Here is a 15,296-nt window from a genome sequence, read left to right as displayed (position 1 = left end):
GTATATTTTCTGGGTGATTTAAATATTGACTGGCTTTCATCAAGAAAAAACTTCAAACTGTAACCAGTGCCTGCAACCTGGTTCAGGTTACAGCCAACCGACCAGGGTAGTTACAAACAGCACAGGAATGAAATCCTCAACATGTATTGATCACATCTTTACCAATGCTGCAGAAATGTGCTTTAAAGCAGTATACAAATCCATAGGATGTATTGATAACAATATAGTAGCCATATCTAGGAAAACCAAAGTTCCAAAGGCTGGGCATAATATAGTGTATAAGAGTTCATACAAAAAGTGTTGAAATGATTCTTATGTTGATGATGTAATTCATATTTTCTGGTCTGTGGTGTGTAATAAGGAGTAACCAGACGCTGCACTTGACACATTTATGAAATTAATTATTCCAGTTACTAATAAGCATGCACCCATTAAGAAAATGACTGAAAAACAGTTAAATCCTGTTGGATTAATGAGGAATTTAAATGTTTTATGGTTGAGACGGATGAGGTAAAAGATATGGCAAATAAGTCTGGCAGCACAACCGATTGGCAAACGTACTGCAAATTGAGAAATCATGTGACTCAGCTAAATAAAAATACAAATAAACTGTACTGTGAAAAAAATGATATAAAGAATGATGGTAAAAAGCTTTGGAGCACCTTAAATGACATTTTTGCCAAAAAGACAAACCCGGCTCCATCATTCATTGAATCTCTTTCATCACAAAACTCACTGATATTGCCAACTACTTTAATGATTTTTTCATTGGCAAGATTAGCAAACGTAGGCATGACATGCCAGCAACAAACGCTGACACTGCACATCCAAGTATATCTGACCAAATTATGAAAGACAAACATTGTATTTTTGAATTCCGTAGTGTGGAGTGTGGAAGATGTGAAAAAAGTATTGTTGTCTATCAACAATGACAAGCCACCAGGGTTTGACAATCTGGATAATAATAGCAGACAATATTGCCAAATGTTAAATTTAAGCGTACTAGAAAGTGTGTGCCCTCAGGCCTGGAGGGAAGCAAAAATAATTCCACTACCCAAGAATAGTAAAGCCTCCTTTACTGGCTCAAATAGCCAACCAATCAGCCTGTTACCAACCCTTAAACTTTTGGAAAAAGTTGTGTTTGACCAGATACAATGCTATTTTACAGTAAACAAATTGACAACAGACTTTCAGCATGCTTATAGGGAAGGACATTCAACAGCACTTACACAAATGACTGGCTGGGAGAAATTGATGATAAAAAGATTATGGGGGCTGTTTTTTTCAACTTCAGTGTGGCTTTTGACATTATCGATCAGAGTCTGCTGCTGGAAAAACGTATGTGTTATGGCTTTACACCCCATGCTATATTGTGGATAAAGAGTCCCCATAATGACAAAGCAAAAACGGTTTTTTATTTTATTTTTGCAAATGTATTACAAATAAAAACTGAAATATGACATTTACATAAGTATTCAGACCCTTTACTCAGTACTCTGTTGAAGCACCTTTTACAGCGATTACAGCCTCGAGTCGTCTTGCTTATGACGTTACAAGCTTGGCACACCTGTATTTGGGAAGTTTCTCCCATTCTTCTCTGCAGATCCTCTCAAGCTCTGACAGGTTGGATGGGGAGCGTCGCTGCCTAGCTATTTTCAGGTCTCTCCAGAGATGTTCGATCCAGGCTCTGGCTGGGCCACTCAAGGACATTCAGAGACTTGTCCCGAAGCCACTACTGCGTTGTCTTGGCTGTGCTCTTAGGGTCGTTGTCTTGTTGGAAGGTAAACCTTCACCCGAGTATGAGGTCCTGAGTGGTCTGGAGCAGGTTATCATCAAGGATCTCTCTGTACTTTGCTCCATTCATCTTTCACTCGAGCCTGACTAGTCTCCCAGTCCCTGCCGCTGAAAAACTTCCCCACAGCATGATGCTGCCACCACCATGCTTCACTGTAGGAATGGTGCAAAGTTTCCTCCAGATGTGACGCTTGGCATTCAGGCCAAATAGTTCAAACTTGGTTTCATCAGAACAGAGAATCTTGTTTCTCATGGTCTGAAAGTCCTTTAGGTACTGTTTGGCAAACTCCAAGCGTGCTGTCATGTGCCTTTTACTGAGGAGTGGCTTCCGTCTGGCCACTCTACTATAAAGGCCTGATTGGTGGAGTGCTGCAGAGATGGTTGTCCTTCTGGAAGGTTCTCCCATCCCCACAGAGGAACTCTGGAGCTCTGTCAGAGTGACCATTGGGTCCTTGCTCACCTCCCTGACAAAGGCCCTTCTGCCCCGATTGCTCAGTTTGGCCAGCCGGCCAGCTCTAGGTAGAGTCTTGGTGGTTCCAAACTTCTTCCATTTAAGATTGATGGAGGCCAATGTGTTCTTGGGGACCTTCAATGCTGCAGACATGTTTTGGTACCCTTCCCCAGAGCTGTGCCTCGACACAATCCTGTCTCAGAGCTCTTCGTACAATTTCTTCGACCTCTAGGCTTGGTTTTTGCTCTGACATGCACTGTCAACTGAAGGACCTTATATAGACAGGTGTCTGTGCCCTTTCAAGTCATGCCCAATACATTTCATTTACCACAGGTGGACTCCAATCAAGTTGTAGAAACATCTCAAGGATGATCAATGGAAACAGGATTCACCTGTTTAAAAAAAAATATATATATATGCAAAAAAATCTAAAACCCTGTTTTTGCTCTGTCATTATGGGGTATTGTATGTAGATTTAAGAGGGGAAAAAATATTTTATCCACTTCAGAATAAGGGTTGGAACGTAACAATATGTAGAAAAGGTCAAGGGGTCTGAATACTTTCCGAATGCACTGTATGTAGTGGTGTAATAATGTTATATGATGTAATGTTTTATATTTTGTTTTATATGTAATGTAAGTGCCTTAATGTATTTGGACATCAGGAAGAGTCACTGCTGCTTTGGCTAATGGGGATCCCTAACAAATACAAATACAATGACACTCTTGAACTAGAGATTGCTTCATATATGTGTAAGCTAAGTCACCCTTGATACAGGTTCCTGCTTAGCAACAGTGTAATGTGATGTACTACAAGGCAAAGGCCTGTGAGTAACATCACTGCGGTGGTGTAAAGTGCTTAAGTAAAAATATATTAAAGTACTAGTTAAGTAGTTTGTTGGACTTTACTATTCATATTTTTTGACTACTTTTACTTTTACTTCACTACATTACTAAAGAAAATAATGTATTTTTTACTCCATACATTTTCCCTAACAGCCCAAAATACTCAGTTACATTTTCAATGCTTAGCAGGACAGGATTTTTTTTCAAATTCACACACTTGTGTGCTGTCTGGTTTGCTTAATATAAGGAATTTTACATTAATTATATTTTTACTTTTACTGTTGATACTTAAGTATATTTTAGCAATTACATTTACTTGTAAAACCAAATACTTTTAGATTTTACTCAAGTAGTAATTTACTGGATGACTCACTTTTACTTGAGTCATTTTCTATTATTAAGGTATCTTTACTTTTACTCAAGTATGACATTTGAGTACTTTTTCCACCACTGTGTGACTGCAGGACTTGGTTGGTGTGAGAGCAGCCCTGTGGTGGTTACGATGTTGCAACTCTGAAGACTGTTTAAGGAAGCAAGAGATGGTACAATACGTCAGTTTGTGTTCTGGGACAGCTGTTGATGCACAGGCTTTCGCCATACTGGAGATTAAAATAAATGTCACATGAAACATGGCCAGTGATTAAGAAACAAATAATTGTACAATTTATATAGCCAATGTGTATACTACAGAATGTTTACGTTTTAAAATGTATTTGACTGTTTTTTTTAATTGTATCCTTATATAATATGACTGGTCCAGAACAGTATGTTGTTGTACATTGTTTATTAGAGCCTGTATTTCCAGTTCTGAATGTAAGAAGTGCTGTTGCAGCATTAGGGCAGCATTGCTCACAGCCTCTCTGGGCATCCATCCACCGAGGTGAGACAAAACAGCAGCAGCAGCATCCATGGTGATGGTAAAGTGTAGTGTATCGCAGGGCAGCTCTCTAGGCCCTCTACTCTTTTTTTATTTTTACCAAGGACCTGCCATGTGTGTCCATGTATGCTTATGATTTAACCGTATGTGCATCAGCAACCACAGCTAATGAGTCACTGAAACCCTTAAAGAGTTGCAGTCAGTTTTGGAATGGGTGGATAGTAATAAACTAGCCCTGAAAAGCTCTAAAACTAAGGTCATTGTATTTGGTACAAATCATTCCTTAAGTTCAAAACCTCAGCTGAATCTGGTGATGAATGGTGTGACTGTTGAACAAGTTGAGGAGATTAAATAACTTAGTGTTACCTTAGATTGTAAACAGTCATGGTAAAAACATATAGATTCAATGATTGTAAAGATAAGGAGATATCTGTCCGTAATAAAGAATTCCTCTGCTTTTTTGACACCACACTCCACAAAGCAAGTCCTGCAGTCTCTAGTTTTATCTGATCTTGATTATTGTCCAGTCATGTGGTCAAGTGCTGCAAAGAAAGACCTAGTTAAGCTGCAGCTGGCCCAGAACAGAGAGGCACGTCTTGCTTTTCATTGTAATCAGAGGGCTAATATTAATACTATGCATTCTAGTCACTCTTGGCTAAGAGTTGAGGAAATTCCAGATAGTTTGCATAGTTAATTTACACACAGCACTGACACACACACTTACCCCACCAGACATGCCAACAGGAGTCTTTTCACAGTCCCCGGGTCCAAAACAAATTCAAGGAAATGTACAGTATTATACAGAGCCATGAGTGCATGGAACTCCCTTCCATCTTATATAGCGCAAGTGAACATCAAACCTGGTTTCAAAAAACAAATAAAGCAACACCTCACGGTACAACGCCTCTCCCTATGTGACCTACTTGTTGTGTGTATGTGCTTATAGATGCACACACACACTACATGTTAATGTTTTTAAATGTAAATTGTAATGTATTTTATCTGCAATGTATTTTTCGTTATTTGTCGGACCCCAGTAAGACTAGCTGTCACCATTGGTGTCGGCGAATGGGAATCGTAATAAATCAAATCAACTGGTGATGGTGTGAAAGCAGTGGGCTAGCTGTTTCACAAGAACACTCTCACCCATGCTCAGAAACACTGTACACAAATGGTTTCCTGTACCACTTCCAGCACTCTGCCATTCTCTTCTACTTAAAGAGCATCAAAACAAATATATGGGAATCCATCCTTTAATATGAATAACATTGGTAATGCTAATTGATGTAGTTATATCCAGTCACTACAACTAGAGAGGGCTTAGAAGGATGAGGTCAGTGGTAGATAGTGGCTTGTTTACCTTGGACCTGTGTCTGGTACACCACAAAGTACTCGTCATTCCCACAGCTCTCAAACTCCTCGCCATGGCAGCGGTGCAGGCACAGGTCCTCATCCTCCATCTCATGGAGGGAGAAGTGGGGGGTCGGGAACCCACAGAGACACCTGTCTCCAGCTAGGACCGCTAGGGACAGCTCCTGGAGGACAGGAAGGAGGGAGCCCAGGGACATCAGAGAGATAAAGATGATGAATAGGCATATGATACACACACACACTGTAAAAATTATCTAGTTGTTTCAACAAATTATTATTAAGAAAATAGTTCTACAGCCTTTTTTGTTTACTCAACCTTTCGGTCCATGTGCTACCTGAACTTAAAATGTTTAGCTCTAACTTGAGAAAACTTAGGCAAAAACTCAGTAAATGTAAAATGATGTGTTTGCTCAACTTTTCTCACATGTTCATTCAACTATAAGGCTGTGGAACTGGTTGCACACACACACACACACACACACACACACACAGTGCTTTTAACATACAATGTTTTCAACTTACATATTCGACACACATTGACATCACATTGACGTCTTACATCAGCAGTTACTTAATAATAAATAGTTGAAACAACTATTTTTTTTTTTTTTTTTTTTTTACAGTGGAAGCATTTGCAGGCACACATACACATGACATGTACACACCCTCACATAACACAAATACACCTGCTCTCACTCAAACAGTACCAAGCAAACAGACATCACAATCTCACACATCACAATATGTACATTTCCCTCACCTTCTCCGTACACATGTCCACACACTTCTCCACTGACATGTTCTGGATGACAGCGCTGATGGGCAGGGCCAGGGTGACGTTGTCAGGCCTGTGGAAGCACCCCTTAAAGATGGCACTCCCATCTGAACCAAGGACAAACACAATATACTAGATTAGTATCAACACATTTTCATGTGTGTTCTGACTGAACAAAGCTTTCAGTTTGACCCCTATAGTATAAACTGACCCCTCCCTTGGCCTCACTAGGAACCTAACACAAAGCATGAGGCCCTGACCCAGCAGTGGCCTGCCCTGAGCAGTTACCATCACATCAGGGACTGCCTGGCTCTCCTACACTGGCTGTCTCAACACCCTTTAGCCCCAAGCTGTCCCTATGGGCTACCACAGTGCACACACTGTAGAACAGCAAATAACAGGCCCAGCCATACTGTAGAACAGCAAATAACAGGCCCAACCATACTGTAGAACAGCAAATAACAGGCCCAGCCATACTGTAGAACAGCAAATAACAGGCCCAGCCATACTGTAGAACAGCAAATAACAGGCCCAGCCATACTGTAGAACAGTAAATAACAGGCCCAACAGCAGAACAGTAAATAACAGGCCCAGCCATACTGTAGAACAGTAAATAACAGGCCCAACCATACTGTAGAACAGTAAATAACAGGCCCAGCCATACTGTAGAACAGTAAATAACAGGCCCAATATACTGTAGAACAGCCCAGGCCCAGCCATACTGTAGAACAGTAAATAACAGGCCCAGCCATACTGTAGAACAGTAAATAACAGGCCCAACCATACTGTAGAACAGTAAATAACAGGCCCAACAATACTGTAGAACAGTAAATAACAGGCCCAGCCATACTGTAGAACAGTAAATAACAGGAACCAGGCCCAACCATACTGTAGAACCATACTGTAGAACAGTAAATAACAGGCCCAGTAAATAACAGGCCCATACTGTAGAACAGCAAATAACAGGCCCAGCCATACTGTAGAACAGTAAATAACAGGCCCAGCCATACTGTAGAACAGTAAATAACAGGCCCAGCCATACTGTAGAACAGTAAATAACAGGCCCAGCCATACTGTAGAACAGTAAATAACAGGCCCAGCCATACTGTAGAACAGTAAATAACAGGCCCAGCCATACTGTAGAACAGTAAATAACAGGCCCAGCCATACTGTAGAACAGTAAATAACAGGCCCAGCCATACTGTAGAACAGTAAATAACAGGCCCAACCATACTGTAGAACAGTAAATAACAGGCCCAACCATACTGTAGAACAGTAAATAACAGGCCCAGCCATACTGTAGAACAGTAAATAACAGGCCCAGCCATACTGTAGAACAGTAAATAACAGGCCCAGCCATACTGTAGAACAGTAAATAACAGGCCCAACCATACTGTAGAACAGTAAATAACAGGCCCAACCATACTGTAGAACAGTAAATAACAGGCCCGGCCATACTGTAGAACAGTAAATAACAGGCCCAGCCATACTGTAGAACAGTAAATAACAGGCCCAGCCATACTGTAGAACAGTAAATAACAGGCCCGGCCATACTGTAGAACAGTAAATAACAGGCCCAACCATACTGTAGAACAGTAAATAACAGGCCCAACCATACTGTAGAACAGAACAAATAACAGGCCCAGCCATACTGTAGAACAGTAAATAACAGGCCCAGCCATACTGTAGAACAGTAAATAACAGGCCCAGCCATACTGTAGAACAGTAAATAACAGGCCCAGCCATACTGTAGAACAGCAAATAACAGGCCCAGCCATACTGTAGAACAGTAAATAACAGGCCCAGCCATACTGTAGAACAGTAAATAACAGGCCCAGCCATACTGTAGAACAGTAAATAACAGGCCCAACCATACTGTAGAACAGTAAATAACAGGCCCAGCCATACTGTAGAACAGTAAATAACAGGCCCGACCATACTGTAGAACAGTAAATAACAGGCCCAACCATACTGTAGAACAGTAAATAACAGGCCCGGCCTTACTGTAGAACAGCAAATAACAGGCCCAGCCATACTGTAGAACAGCAAATAACAGGCCCAACCATACTGTAGAACAGTAAATAACAGGCCCAATCATACTGTAGAACAGTAAATAACAGGCCCAGCCATACTGTAGAACAGTAAATAACAGGCCCAGCCATACTGTAGAACAGTAAATAACAGGCCCAGGCCATACTGTAGAACAGCAAATAACAGGCCCAACCATACTGTAGAACAGCAAATAACAGGCCCAGCCATACTGTAGAACAGTAAATAACAGGCCCAACCATACTGTAGAACAGTAAATAACAGGCCCAACCATACTGTAGAACAGTAAATAACAGGCCCAGCCATACTGTAGAACAGTAAATAACAGGCCCAACCATACTGTAGAACAGTAAATAACAGGCCCAACCATACTGTAGAACAGTAAATAACAGGCCCGGCCATACTGTAGAACAGTAAATAACAGGCCCAGCCATACTGTAGAACAGTAAATAACAGGCCCAGCCATACTGTAGAACAGTAAATAACAGGCACATTGACACTCTCGCTCTCTCTGTCTCTCAGTTCAGCTATTCTCTGTTAAGTCCATCTTCCTCTATCTCCTCGGCCTTCCGTCTCACAAAAGACACCCTTTCCTTTTTTGGTAATGAAATGCTTCATTGGAGCTTCCTCGGCTAGCGTGTCACTTAACTATAAATGATCAGCCCAGGGCCCTGAGAACTAGAGCACCTTTCTAACTGTATTAGGTCTGTGTGTCTTACTCATCATGGTAACATATCATAGATGCAAATATTAAGCTGCATGAGTGCATGTATGTTAGCCTAGATCTAATGTGTGTGGAGACTACACATGATCTTTCTGATTCAGTATTACAAATAGGTATATAGAGATAGGGGAAAGGGACATTATAACTGGAAAGGAAAGGGTGAAAGAGAGGTAGGAGTTTTTACTCAGAAAATTGGGTCTTATGTCTCTACAAACGTTCTGCTGCTGATCAGAGGGGAAAATGGGAGGCTGCACTGTTTCCCAGACAACCGGATGATAACAGTCTGCAGTGCAGAGGACAACAGAGGGTAAAACATCCTCCCGTTCATTTCCTCTTTTGAAGAATGCAGCAGGGTTCTTGTCACATGATTACTGCGATCAGGGTCAGAGGTGTCACAGAGCATGCTCAAACACATTTGAAAAAGAGCAATGCTCAGCCATCTGGATTATGCATGCTTCAGCAAACAGGAAAAAAGGAGAAATAACAACAATTACAGAACAGTGTTGTTATTTTAACCCTGAATATAAACAAGCTTGGAGCCACTTCCAAAAGATATTCTACCATAGATTGTGGATTGGTGTCTATGTGCTTATCGTTTAAGAGACCTAGGAGATAGTAGAAGTGGGGGAGGAGGAAGGGTTTGAGAGGGAGTAAAAGGAGAGGGAGGAGGTGCACCCTACCCTGTTGCCTCTGAACATCCTATCACACTTAACTACCCGTCCCACCCATAGACATTAATATCAGTACATAGCGATAACCCGGACATCATCCATGTATTCCTGTGGAAAACTCCTGATGGCGTATGAAGCCGGAAGTACTTGAATTTGAAGTTTGCCATATTGCTGAATCATCCTGCCTGAGAGAGTCAATCGGAAGCCTCCTCGTAGCCTGCCGGCCCGTGATTGGTCTACGTCAGCACGTGGTCCTGTGTGTCGATAAATGTAGTAGTATTTAATGAAATATCTAGATTTGTATTGAACTTTAAAATAATTCACTGTGGGGATCAAACTTGATAATTTTAGAGATCAACACGGCTGTCTCGATTTTTTTATTTAGCCATTTGGCGATCGTAGGCTTTCTAGGGCAGACCAGGGTTTTTGTTCTCACAAAACGAGAGCCGTGTCAAAGTGAAAAACACGGCTCGCTGGGCTAGGTAGCACAGCTCTTTGGGGGAAAAGTAAACAACTAAACCGGGTTGCACCCGACCCTGGAAAAAGTATTCACCGTCAAACCACCAAAAACTAAATATTTTATTAGCATCATTTATTAGCATTGATTGCAAAACAGTGCCAGGGACTGTGTAGAATCCTTTCAAGTATCTACTTTGCAGTTAGTTAACCTATAATGGGTTTTTTTTGCATTTTAGCCTATAATATGAGGTAGAAGTCAGTCATGTTGAAAGAGAACAGCACTGTGGTATGATTGCCTGGCTGCTCCTATCAGTACCCCTCTGTTTGTCATTGTGTGGGGTGCACCATGCCCCTTAAGTGGAGTACCCATGCCCAGGTGGAGTGTGGTGATAGGTGGTTAAAGCTCACAGTGGCGCGCTGACTCCTGGCTCAGCTCCAGTCTGTAGATGGACAGGCGATTGGCCCCTCCACACAGGTTGCCCTTGTCGCCCTTACACTGCATGATGCATTCACTCTCAGAGGCGTTGGGGGCCTGGATCTTGTGGCCACAGTAGCACTCCGCCCCAAACTCTAGGCCTGAATACAGGTATCCCCTGGTGAAAGGAAAACAGAGGGGGTTAACATGTTAATATCATCAATATGGGGGGGATCACGTGACCCTTGAACGAGGTGGCCGCATGAACTGACAGCTCCGCACATGTAATTTCCAATTCTTATTCTTAAGTTAAACCCCATTAGCTTTAGTAAAAAAGCCATGTTGGTTACAAAAGTCGACATTACATGTGACATTTTGGCTGTATGGCTGGGCCTGTTATTTGCTGTTCTACAGACTCGAGCAATAGCAGCGGAAAAAGCCTCAGAGAAACAACTAGCTTCAGAAAAAGCTAGCGCCATTAGCCAGGAGCATGACGATCATCCCTTCCCGAGGCCCAACAACTGCCAACCTACTCCTCTGTCGAAGACATCCTTTCTGAGCTGAGATCCAAACATACAGAACTCAACATCAAACTCAGCTCAGTGTGATAGGGGACAAAGTGACAACCCTGGAAAATGCCTTGCCTGACATCAACAACAAGATAGCCATCAACGTAGGGTGCCTGGATTAGCCAGATTTGGGAATACAATCATTGGAAAACTCAATGGCAGATGCAGTGAAAACAATAGCTCCTACCTCCTCATGCCTTTTGCACACATTGTATATAGACTCCCCCCTTTGTTTTCTACTGTGTTATTGACTTGTTAATTGTTTATTCCATGTGTAACTCTGTGTTGTCTGCTCACACTGCTATGCTTTATCTTGGCCAGGTCGCAGTTGCAAATGAGAACTTGTTCTCAACTGGCCTACCTGGTTAAATAAAGGTGAAATAAAAAAATAAAAAATGAAAAATGCTGAAAGGGAAACAGAGCATCTGGAAGAGAAAATCAGAGGACCTGGAAAATAGGGGGTGAAGGAATAACTGTTCTAATAACCCTGTCCGAAAAAGAAGAGGGAAACATGTCACTGATCCGCTACCTACAACACAACCCCCCAGAATGGCTCCACCAGTCCACCGACAGGCCCATAGAACTGGAGAGAGCTCACTAACGTTTAGCTCACTAACTGAGCTAAACGACTATCGCCCCGTAGCACTCACTTCCATCATCATGAAGTGCTTTGAGAGACGAGTCAAGGATCATATCACCTCCACCCTATCTGACACCCTACACCCACTCCAACTTGCTTACCACCCCAATAGGTCCACAGATGACGCAATCGCAACCACACTGCACACAGCCCTAACCCATCTGGACAAGAGGAATACCTATATAAAAATGCTGTTCATCGATTACAGCTCAGCATTTAACACCATTGTACCCTCCAAACTCGTCATCAAGCTCGAGACCCTGGGTCTCGACCCCGCCCTGTGCAACTGGGTCCTGGACTTCCTGATGGGTCGCCCCTAGGTGGTGAGGGTGGGAAACAACATCTCCACCCCGCTGATCCTCAACACGGGGGCCCCACAAGGGTGTGTTCTCAGCCCTCTCCTGTACTCCCTGTTCACCCAAGACTAAGTGGCCATGCACACCTCCAACTCAATCTTCAAGTTTGCAGACGACACTACAGTGGAAGGCTTGATTACCAACAACAACGAGACGACCTACAGGAAGGAGGTGAGGGCCCTTGGCGTGTGGTGTCAACAAAACAAAGGAGATGATCGTGGACTTCAGGAAACAGCAGAGGGAGCACCCCCCTATCCACATCGACGGGACAGTAGTGGAGAAGGTGGAAAGTTTTAAGTTCCTCGGTGTACACATCACGGGCAAACTGAATTAGTCCACCCACACAGACAGCGTGGTGAAGAAGGCGCAACATCACCTCTTCAACCTCAGTAGGCTGAAGAAATTTGGCTTGTCACCAAAAACAAACTTTTACAGATGCACAATCGAGAGCATCCTGTCAGGATGTATCACCGCCTGGTATGGCAACTGCACCACCCACAACCGTAAGGCTCTCCAGAGGGTAGTGAGGTCTGCACAACGCATCACCGGGGGCAAACTACCTGCCCTCCAGGACACCTACACCACCCGATGTCACAGGAATGTCACAGGAAGGCCAAAAAGATCATCAAGGACAATAACCACCCGAGCCAGACCCAGGTCAGTACAGGTGCATCAAAGCTGGGACCGAGAGACTGAAAAACAGCTTCTCTCTCAAGGCCATCAGACTGTTAAACAGCCATCCATCATTAATATTGAGTGGTTTCTGCCAACAGGCTCAATCTCTAGCCACTTTAATAATTGGATGTAATAAATGTATCACTCGTCACTTAAACAATGTCACTTTATATGTTTACATACCCTACATTACTCATCTCATATGTATTTTCTGTACACTGTACCATCTACTGCATCTGCCTATGCCGTTCGGCCATTGCTCATCCATATATTTACATGTACATATTCTTAATCATTCCTTTACACAACATTTTTTGATTACTTGTTAGATATTACTGTACGGCTCATAGCCTGTGGCAAAAAAGGAGGGGACACGAACAACAGGTATAGGCCAATCAAAAAGGTTCTTTATTATAAACCAAAAACTATTAACTTTAAACAAAGAAAAGGGAATGAGGTGTGAAAGTATCATAATGTAGGGTGTATGTAAAGTGCAGGGATGCGTGAATCTGTGTGTGTGAATATGACTGAGTGAAAACTACGTAAAACTACAAAGGAACAAACAAAACAGGATCATACCTGGAGGAGCAGAGAGAGAGAGACAAGAGTGATTAGTGAAGCAGTTTAAATACCCTGAGCCCAGGTGGCTCCAATCACTAACGACCCACCTCTCCCTGCAGGAGGAACCGCCCCTGCAATACAGAGGAGGGGCAGTGACACGTTTTGTGCTGCTACCATGTTGTGCTGCTGCCATGTTGTGTTGCTACCATGTTGTTGTCATGTTGTGTTGCTACCATGCTGTGTTTTCATGTGTTGCTGCCATGCTATGTTGTTATCTAAGGTCTCTCTTTATGTAGTGATGTGTGTTGTATCCTATATTTTTGTCCTATATTGTTTTATTTTTTTAATCCCTCGTCCCCGCAGGAGGCCTTTTGCCTTCTGGAAGGCCATCATTGTAAATAAAACGTTTTTCTTAGCTGACTTGCCTAGTTAAATAAAGGTTTGTCCGTCTTCGCTTTGACCTCTGTAAAACATCCCGAGGTCAAAGACCAGGAAATTCAACACCTCCATATTATGAAACAAAGCATTCCATTCATTGGTCACTAAATGGATAAACAACTAATGTACTCACAAGACAAGAAAGACTCTCCTGTTTCTCCGGCCACAATGTGGGATGCTGCCAAAGCCACATTAAGAGGTCATCTAATTGCATATGTTTCCTCCTCGAAAAAGCAATGGAAGCACACATGTTAGATCTTGAGAGGGAGCTGGAATGTTGCGAAAAAGTACATGAACAATCCCCAGACAGTGCCACCTGGAGTCAACCTAAAACAGCCAAAGTCAACCTAACAGTGTTGCTCGTCCGACCGGCCCATAAGCTTGCTGGATTTCGACTACAACATAATTACCAAATTCCTCGCCAAAGACTAAACACTCCTCTTTCCAAAATAACAAAAACGTACCAAACTAGATTTACTAGAGACAGGTACTCTTCTGATTACTTTCGCCGTCTTTTTGATATTATAGATCAAGTAAACGTACAGAAGACCCTGTCCTGCTGGCTTCACTGGATGCTGAGAAGGCGTTCAACAGGATGGACTGGAGCTTTCTGTTCTCAGTCTTAGAAAGGTTCAATATGGACCCAAACTTTATTAAAGGATGCTCGCTGTCCCCTCTGCTCTACTTATTGGGGGCGGAGCCTTTAGTGGAGTTGATAAGGAGCAATCCAAGTATTATGGATGTTTATGTAGGCGGCCTTCAGCACAAGATTTCACTCCACGCGGAAGATGTCTTGCTCTACATATCCCACATCCTGAGAAATCAAGAGGACAAGTGCATTAGAGTGTCTAGTTTGAGAAACAGACGCCTCACAAGTCCTCAACTGGCAGCTTCATTAAATAGTACCTGCAAAACACCAGTCTCAACGTCAACAGTGAAGAGGCAATTCCGGGATGCTGGCCTTCTAGGCAGAGTTCCTCTGTCTAGTGTCTGTGTTTTTTTGCCCATCTTAATCTTTTCTTTTTATTGGCCAGTCTGAGATATGGCTTTTTCTTTGCAACAGCATCCCGGAGTCGCCTCTTCACTGTTGACATTGAGACTGGTGTTTTGTTGGTACTATTTAATGAAGCTGCCAGTTGAGGACTTGTGAGGCGTCTGTTTCTCAAACTAGACACTCTAATGTACTTGTCCTCTTGCTCAGTCGTGCACCAGGGCCTCCCACTCCTCTTTCTATTCTGGTTAGAGCCCGTTTGCACTTTTCTGTGAAGGGAGTAGTACACAGCCTTGTGCAAGATCTTCAGTTTCCTGGCAATTTCTTGCATGGAATAGCCTTCATTTCTCAAAACAAAAATAGACTGACGAGTTTCAGAAGAAAATTTGTTTCTTGCCATTTTGAGCCTGTAATCGAACCCACAAATGCTGATGCTCCAGATACTCAACTAGTCTAAAGAAGGCCAGTTTTATTGATTCTTTAATTAGCACAACAGTTTTCAGCTGTGCTAACATAATTGCAAAAGGGTTTTCTAATGATCAATTAGCCTTTTAAAATGCTAAACTTGGATTAGGAAATTACAAATGTAATGGCTGTGCTCAATGCAATGGCACTTATAAATGTAGATCCTTCAA

The 15,296-nt window shown here is 42.6% G+C and overlaps 1 protein-coding gene across 2 annotated transcripts in view; it reads right to left on the bottom strand.

Annotated features, from left to right (window-relative positions):
• LOC112248526 (WSC domain-containing protein 2) overlaps positions 1-15,296 on the bottom strand; it is an 89,658-nt gene that overhangs the window by 7,415 nt on the left and 66,947 nt on the right. For both annotated transcript variants that reach the window (XM_024417640.1, XM_024417641.2), the window contains 3 exons: positions 10,425-10,609; positions 6,099-6,220; positions 5,328-5,502 (listed from right to left, as the gene is read on the bottom strand). In XM_024417640.1, coding sequence (XP_024273408.1) covers positions 5,328-5,502; positions 6,099-6,220; positions 10,425-10,609 — 482 coding nt within the window. The remainder of the gene's footprint in view (positions 1-5,327; positions 5,503-6,098; positions 6,221-10,424; positions 10,610-15,296) is intronic.

Source organism: Oncorhynchus tshawytscha, linkage group LG04 (assembly GCF_018296145.1).
Source record: "Oncorhynchus tshawytscha isolate Ot180627B linkage group LG04, Otsh_v2.0, whole genome shotgun sequence".
Classification (NCBI taxonomy): Eukaryota; Metazoa; Chordata; class Actinopteri; order Salmoniformes; family Salmonidae; genus Oncorhynchus; species Oncorhynchus tshawytscha.
The sequence above is the reverse complement of the archived record's forward strand: the minus strand, read 5'-3'. Positions and strand labels throughout refer to the sequence as shown.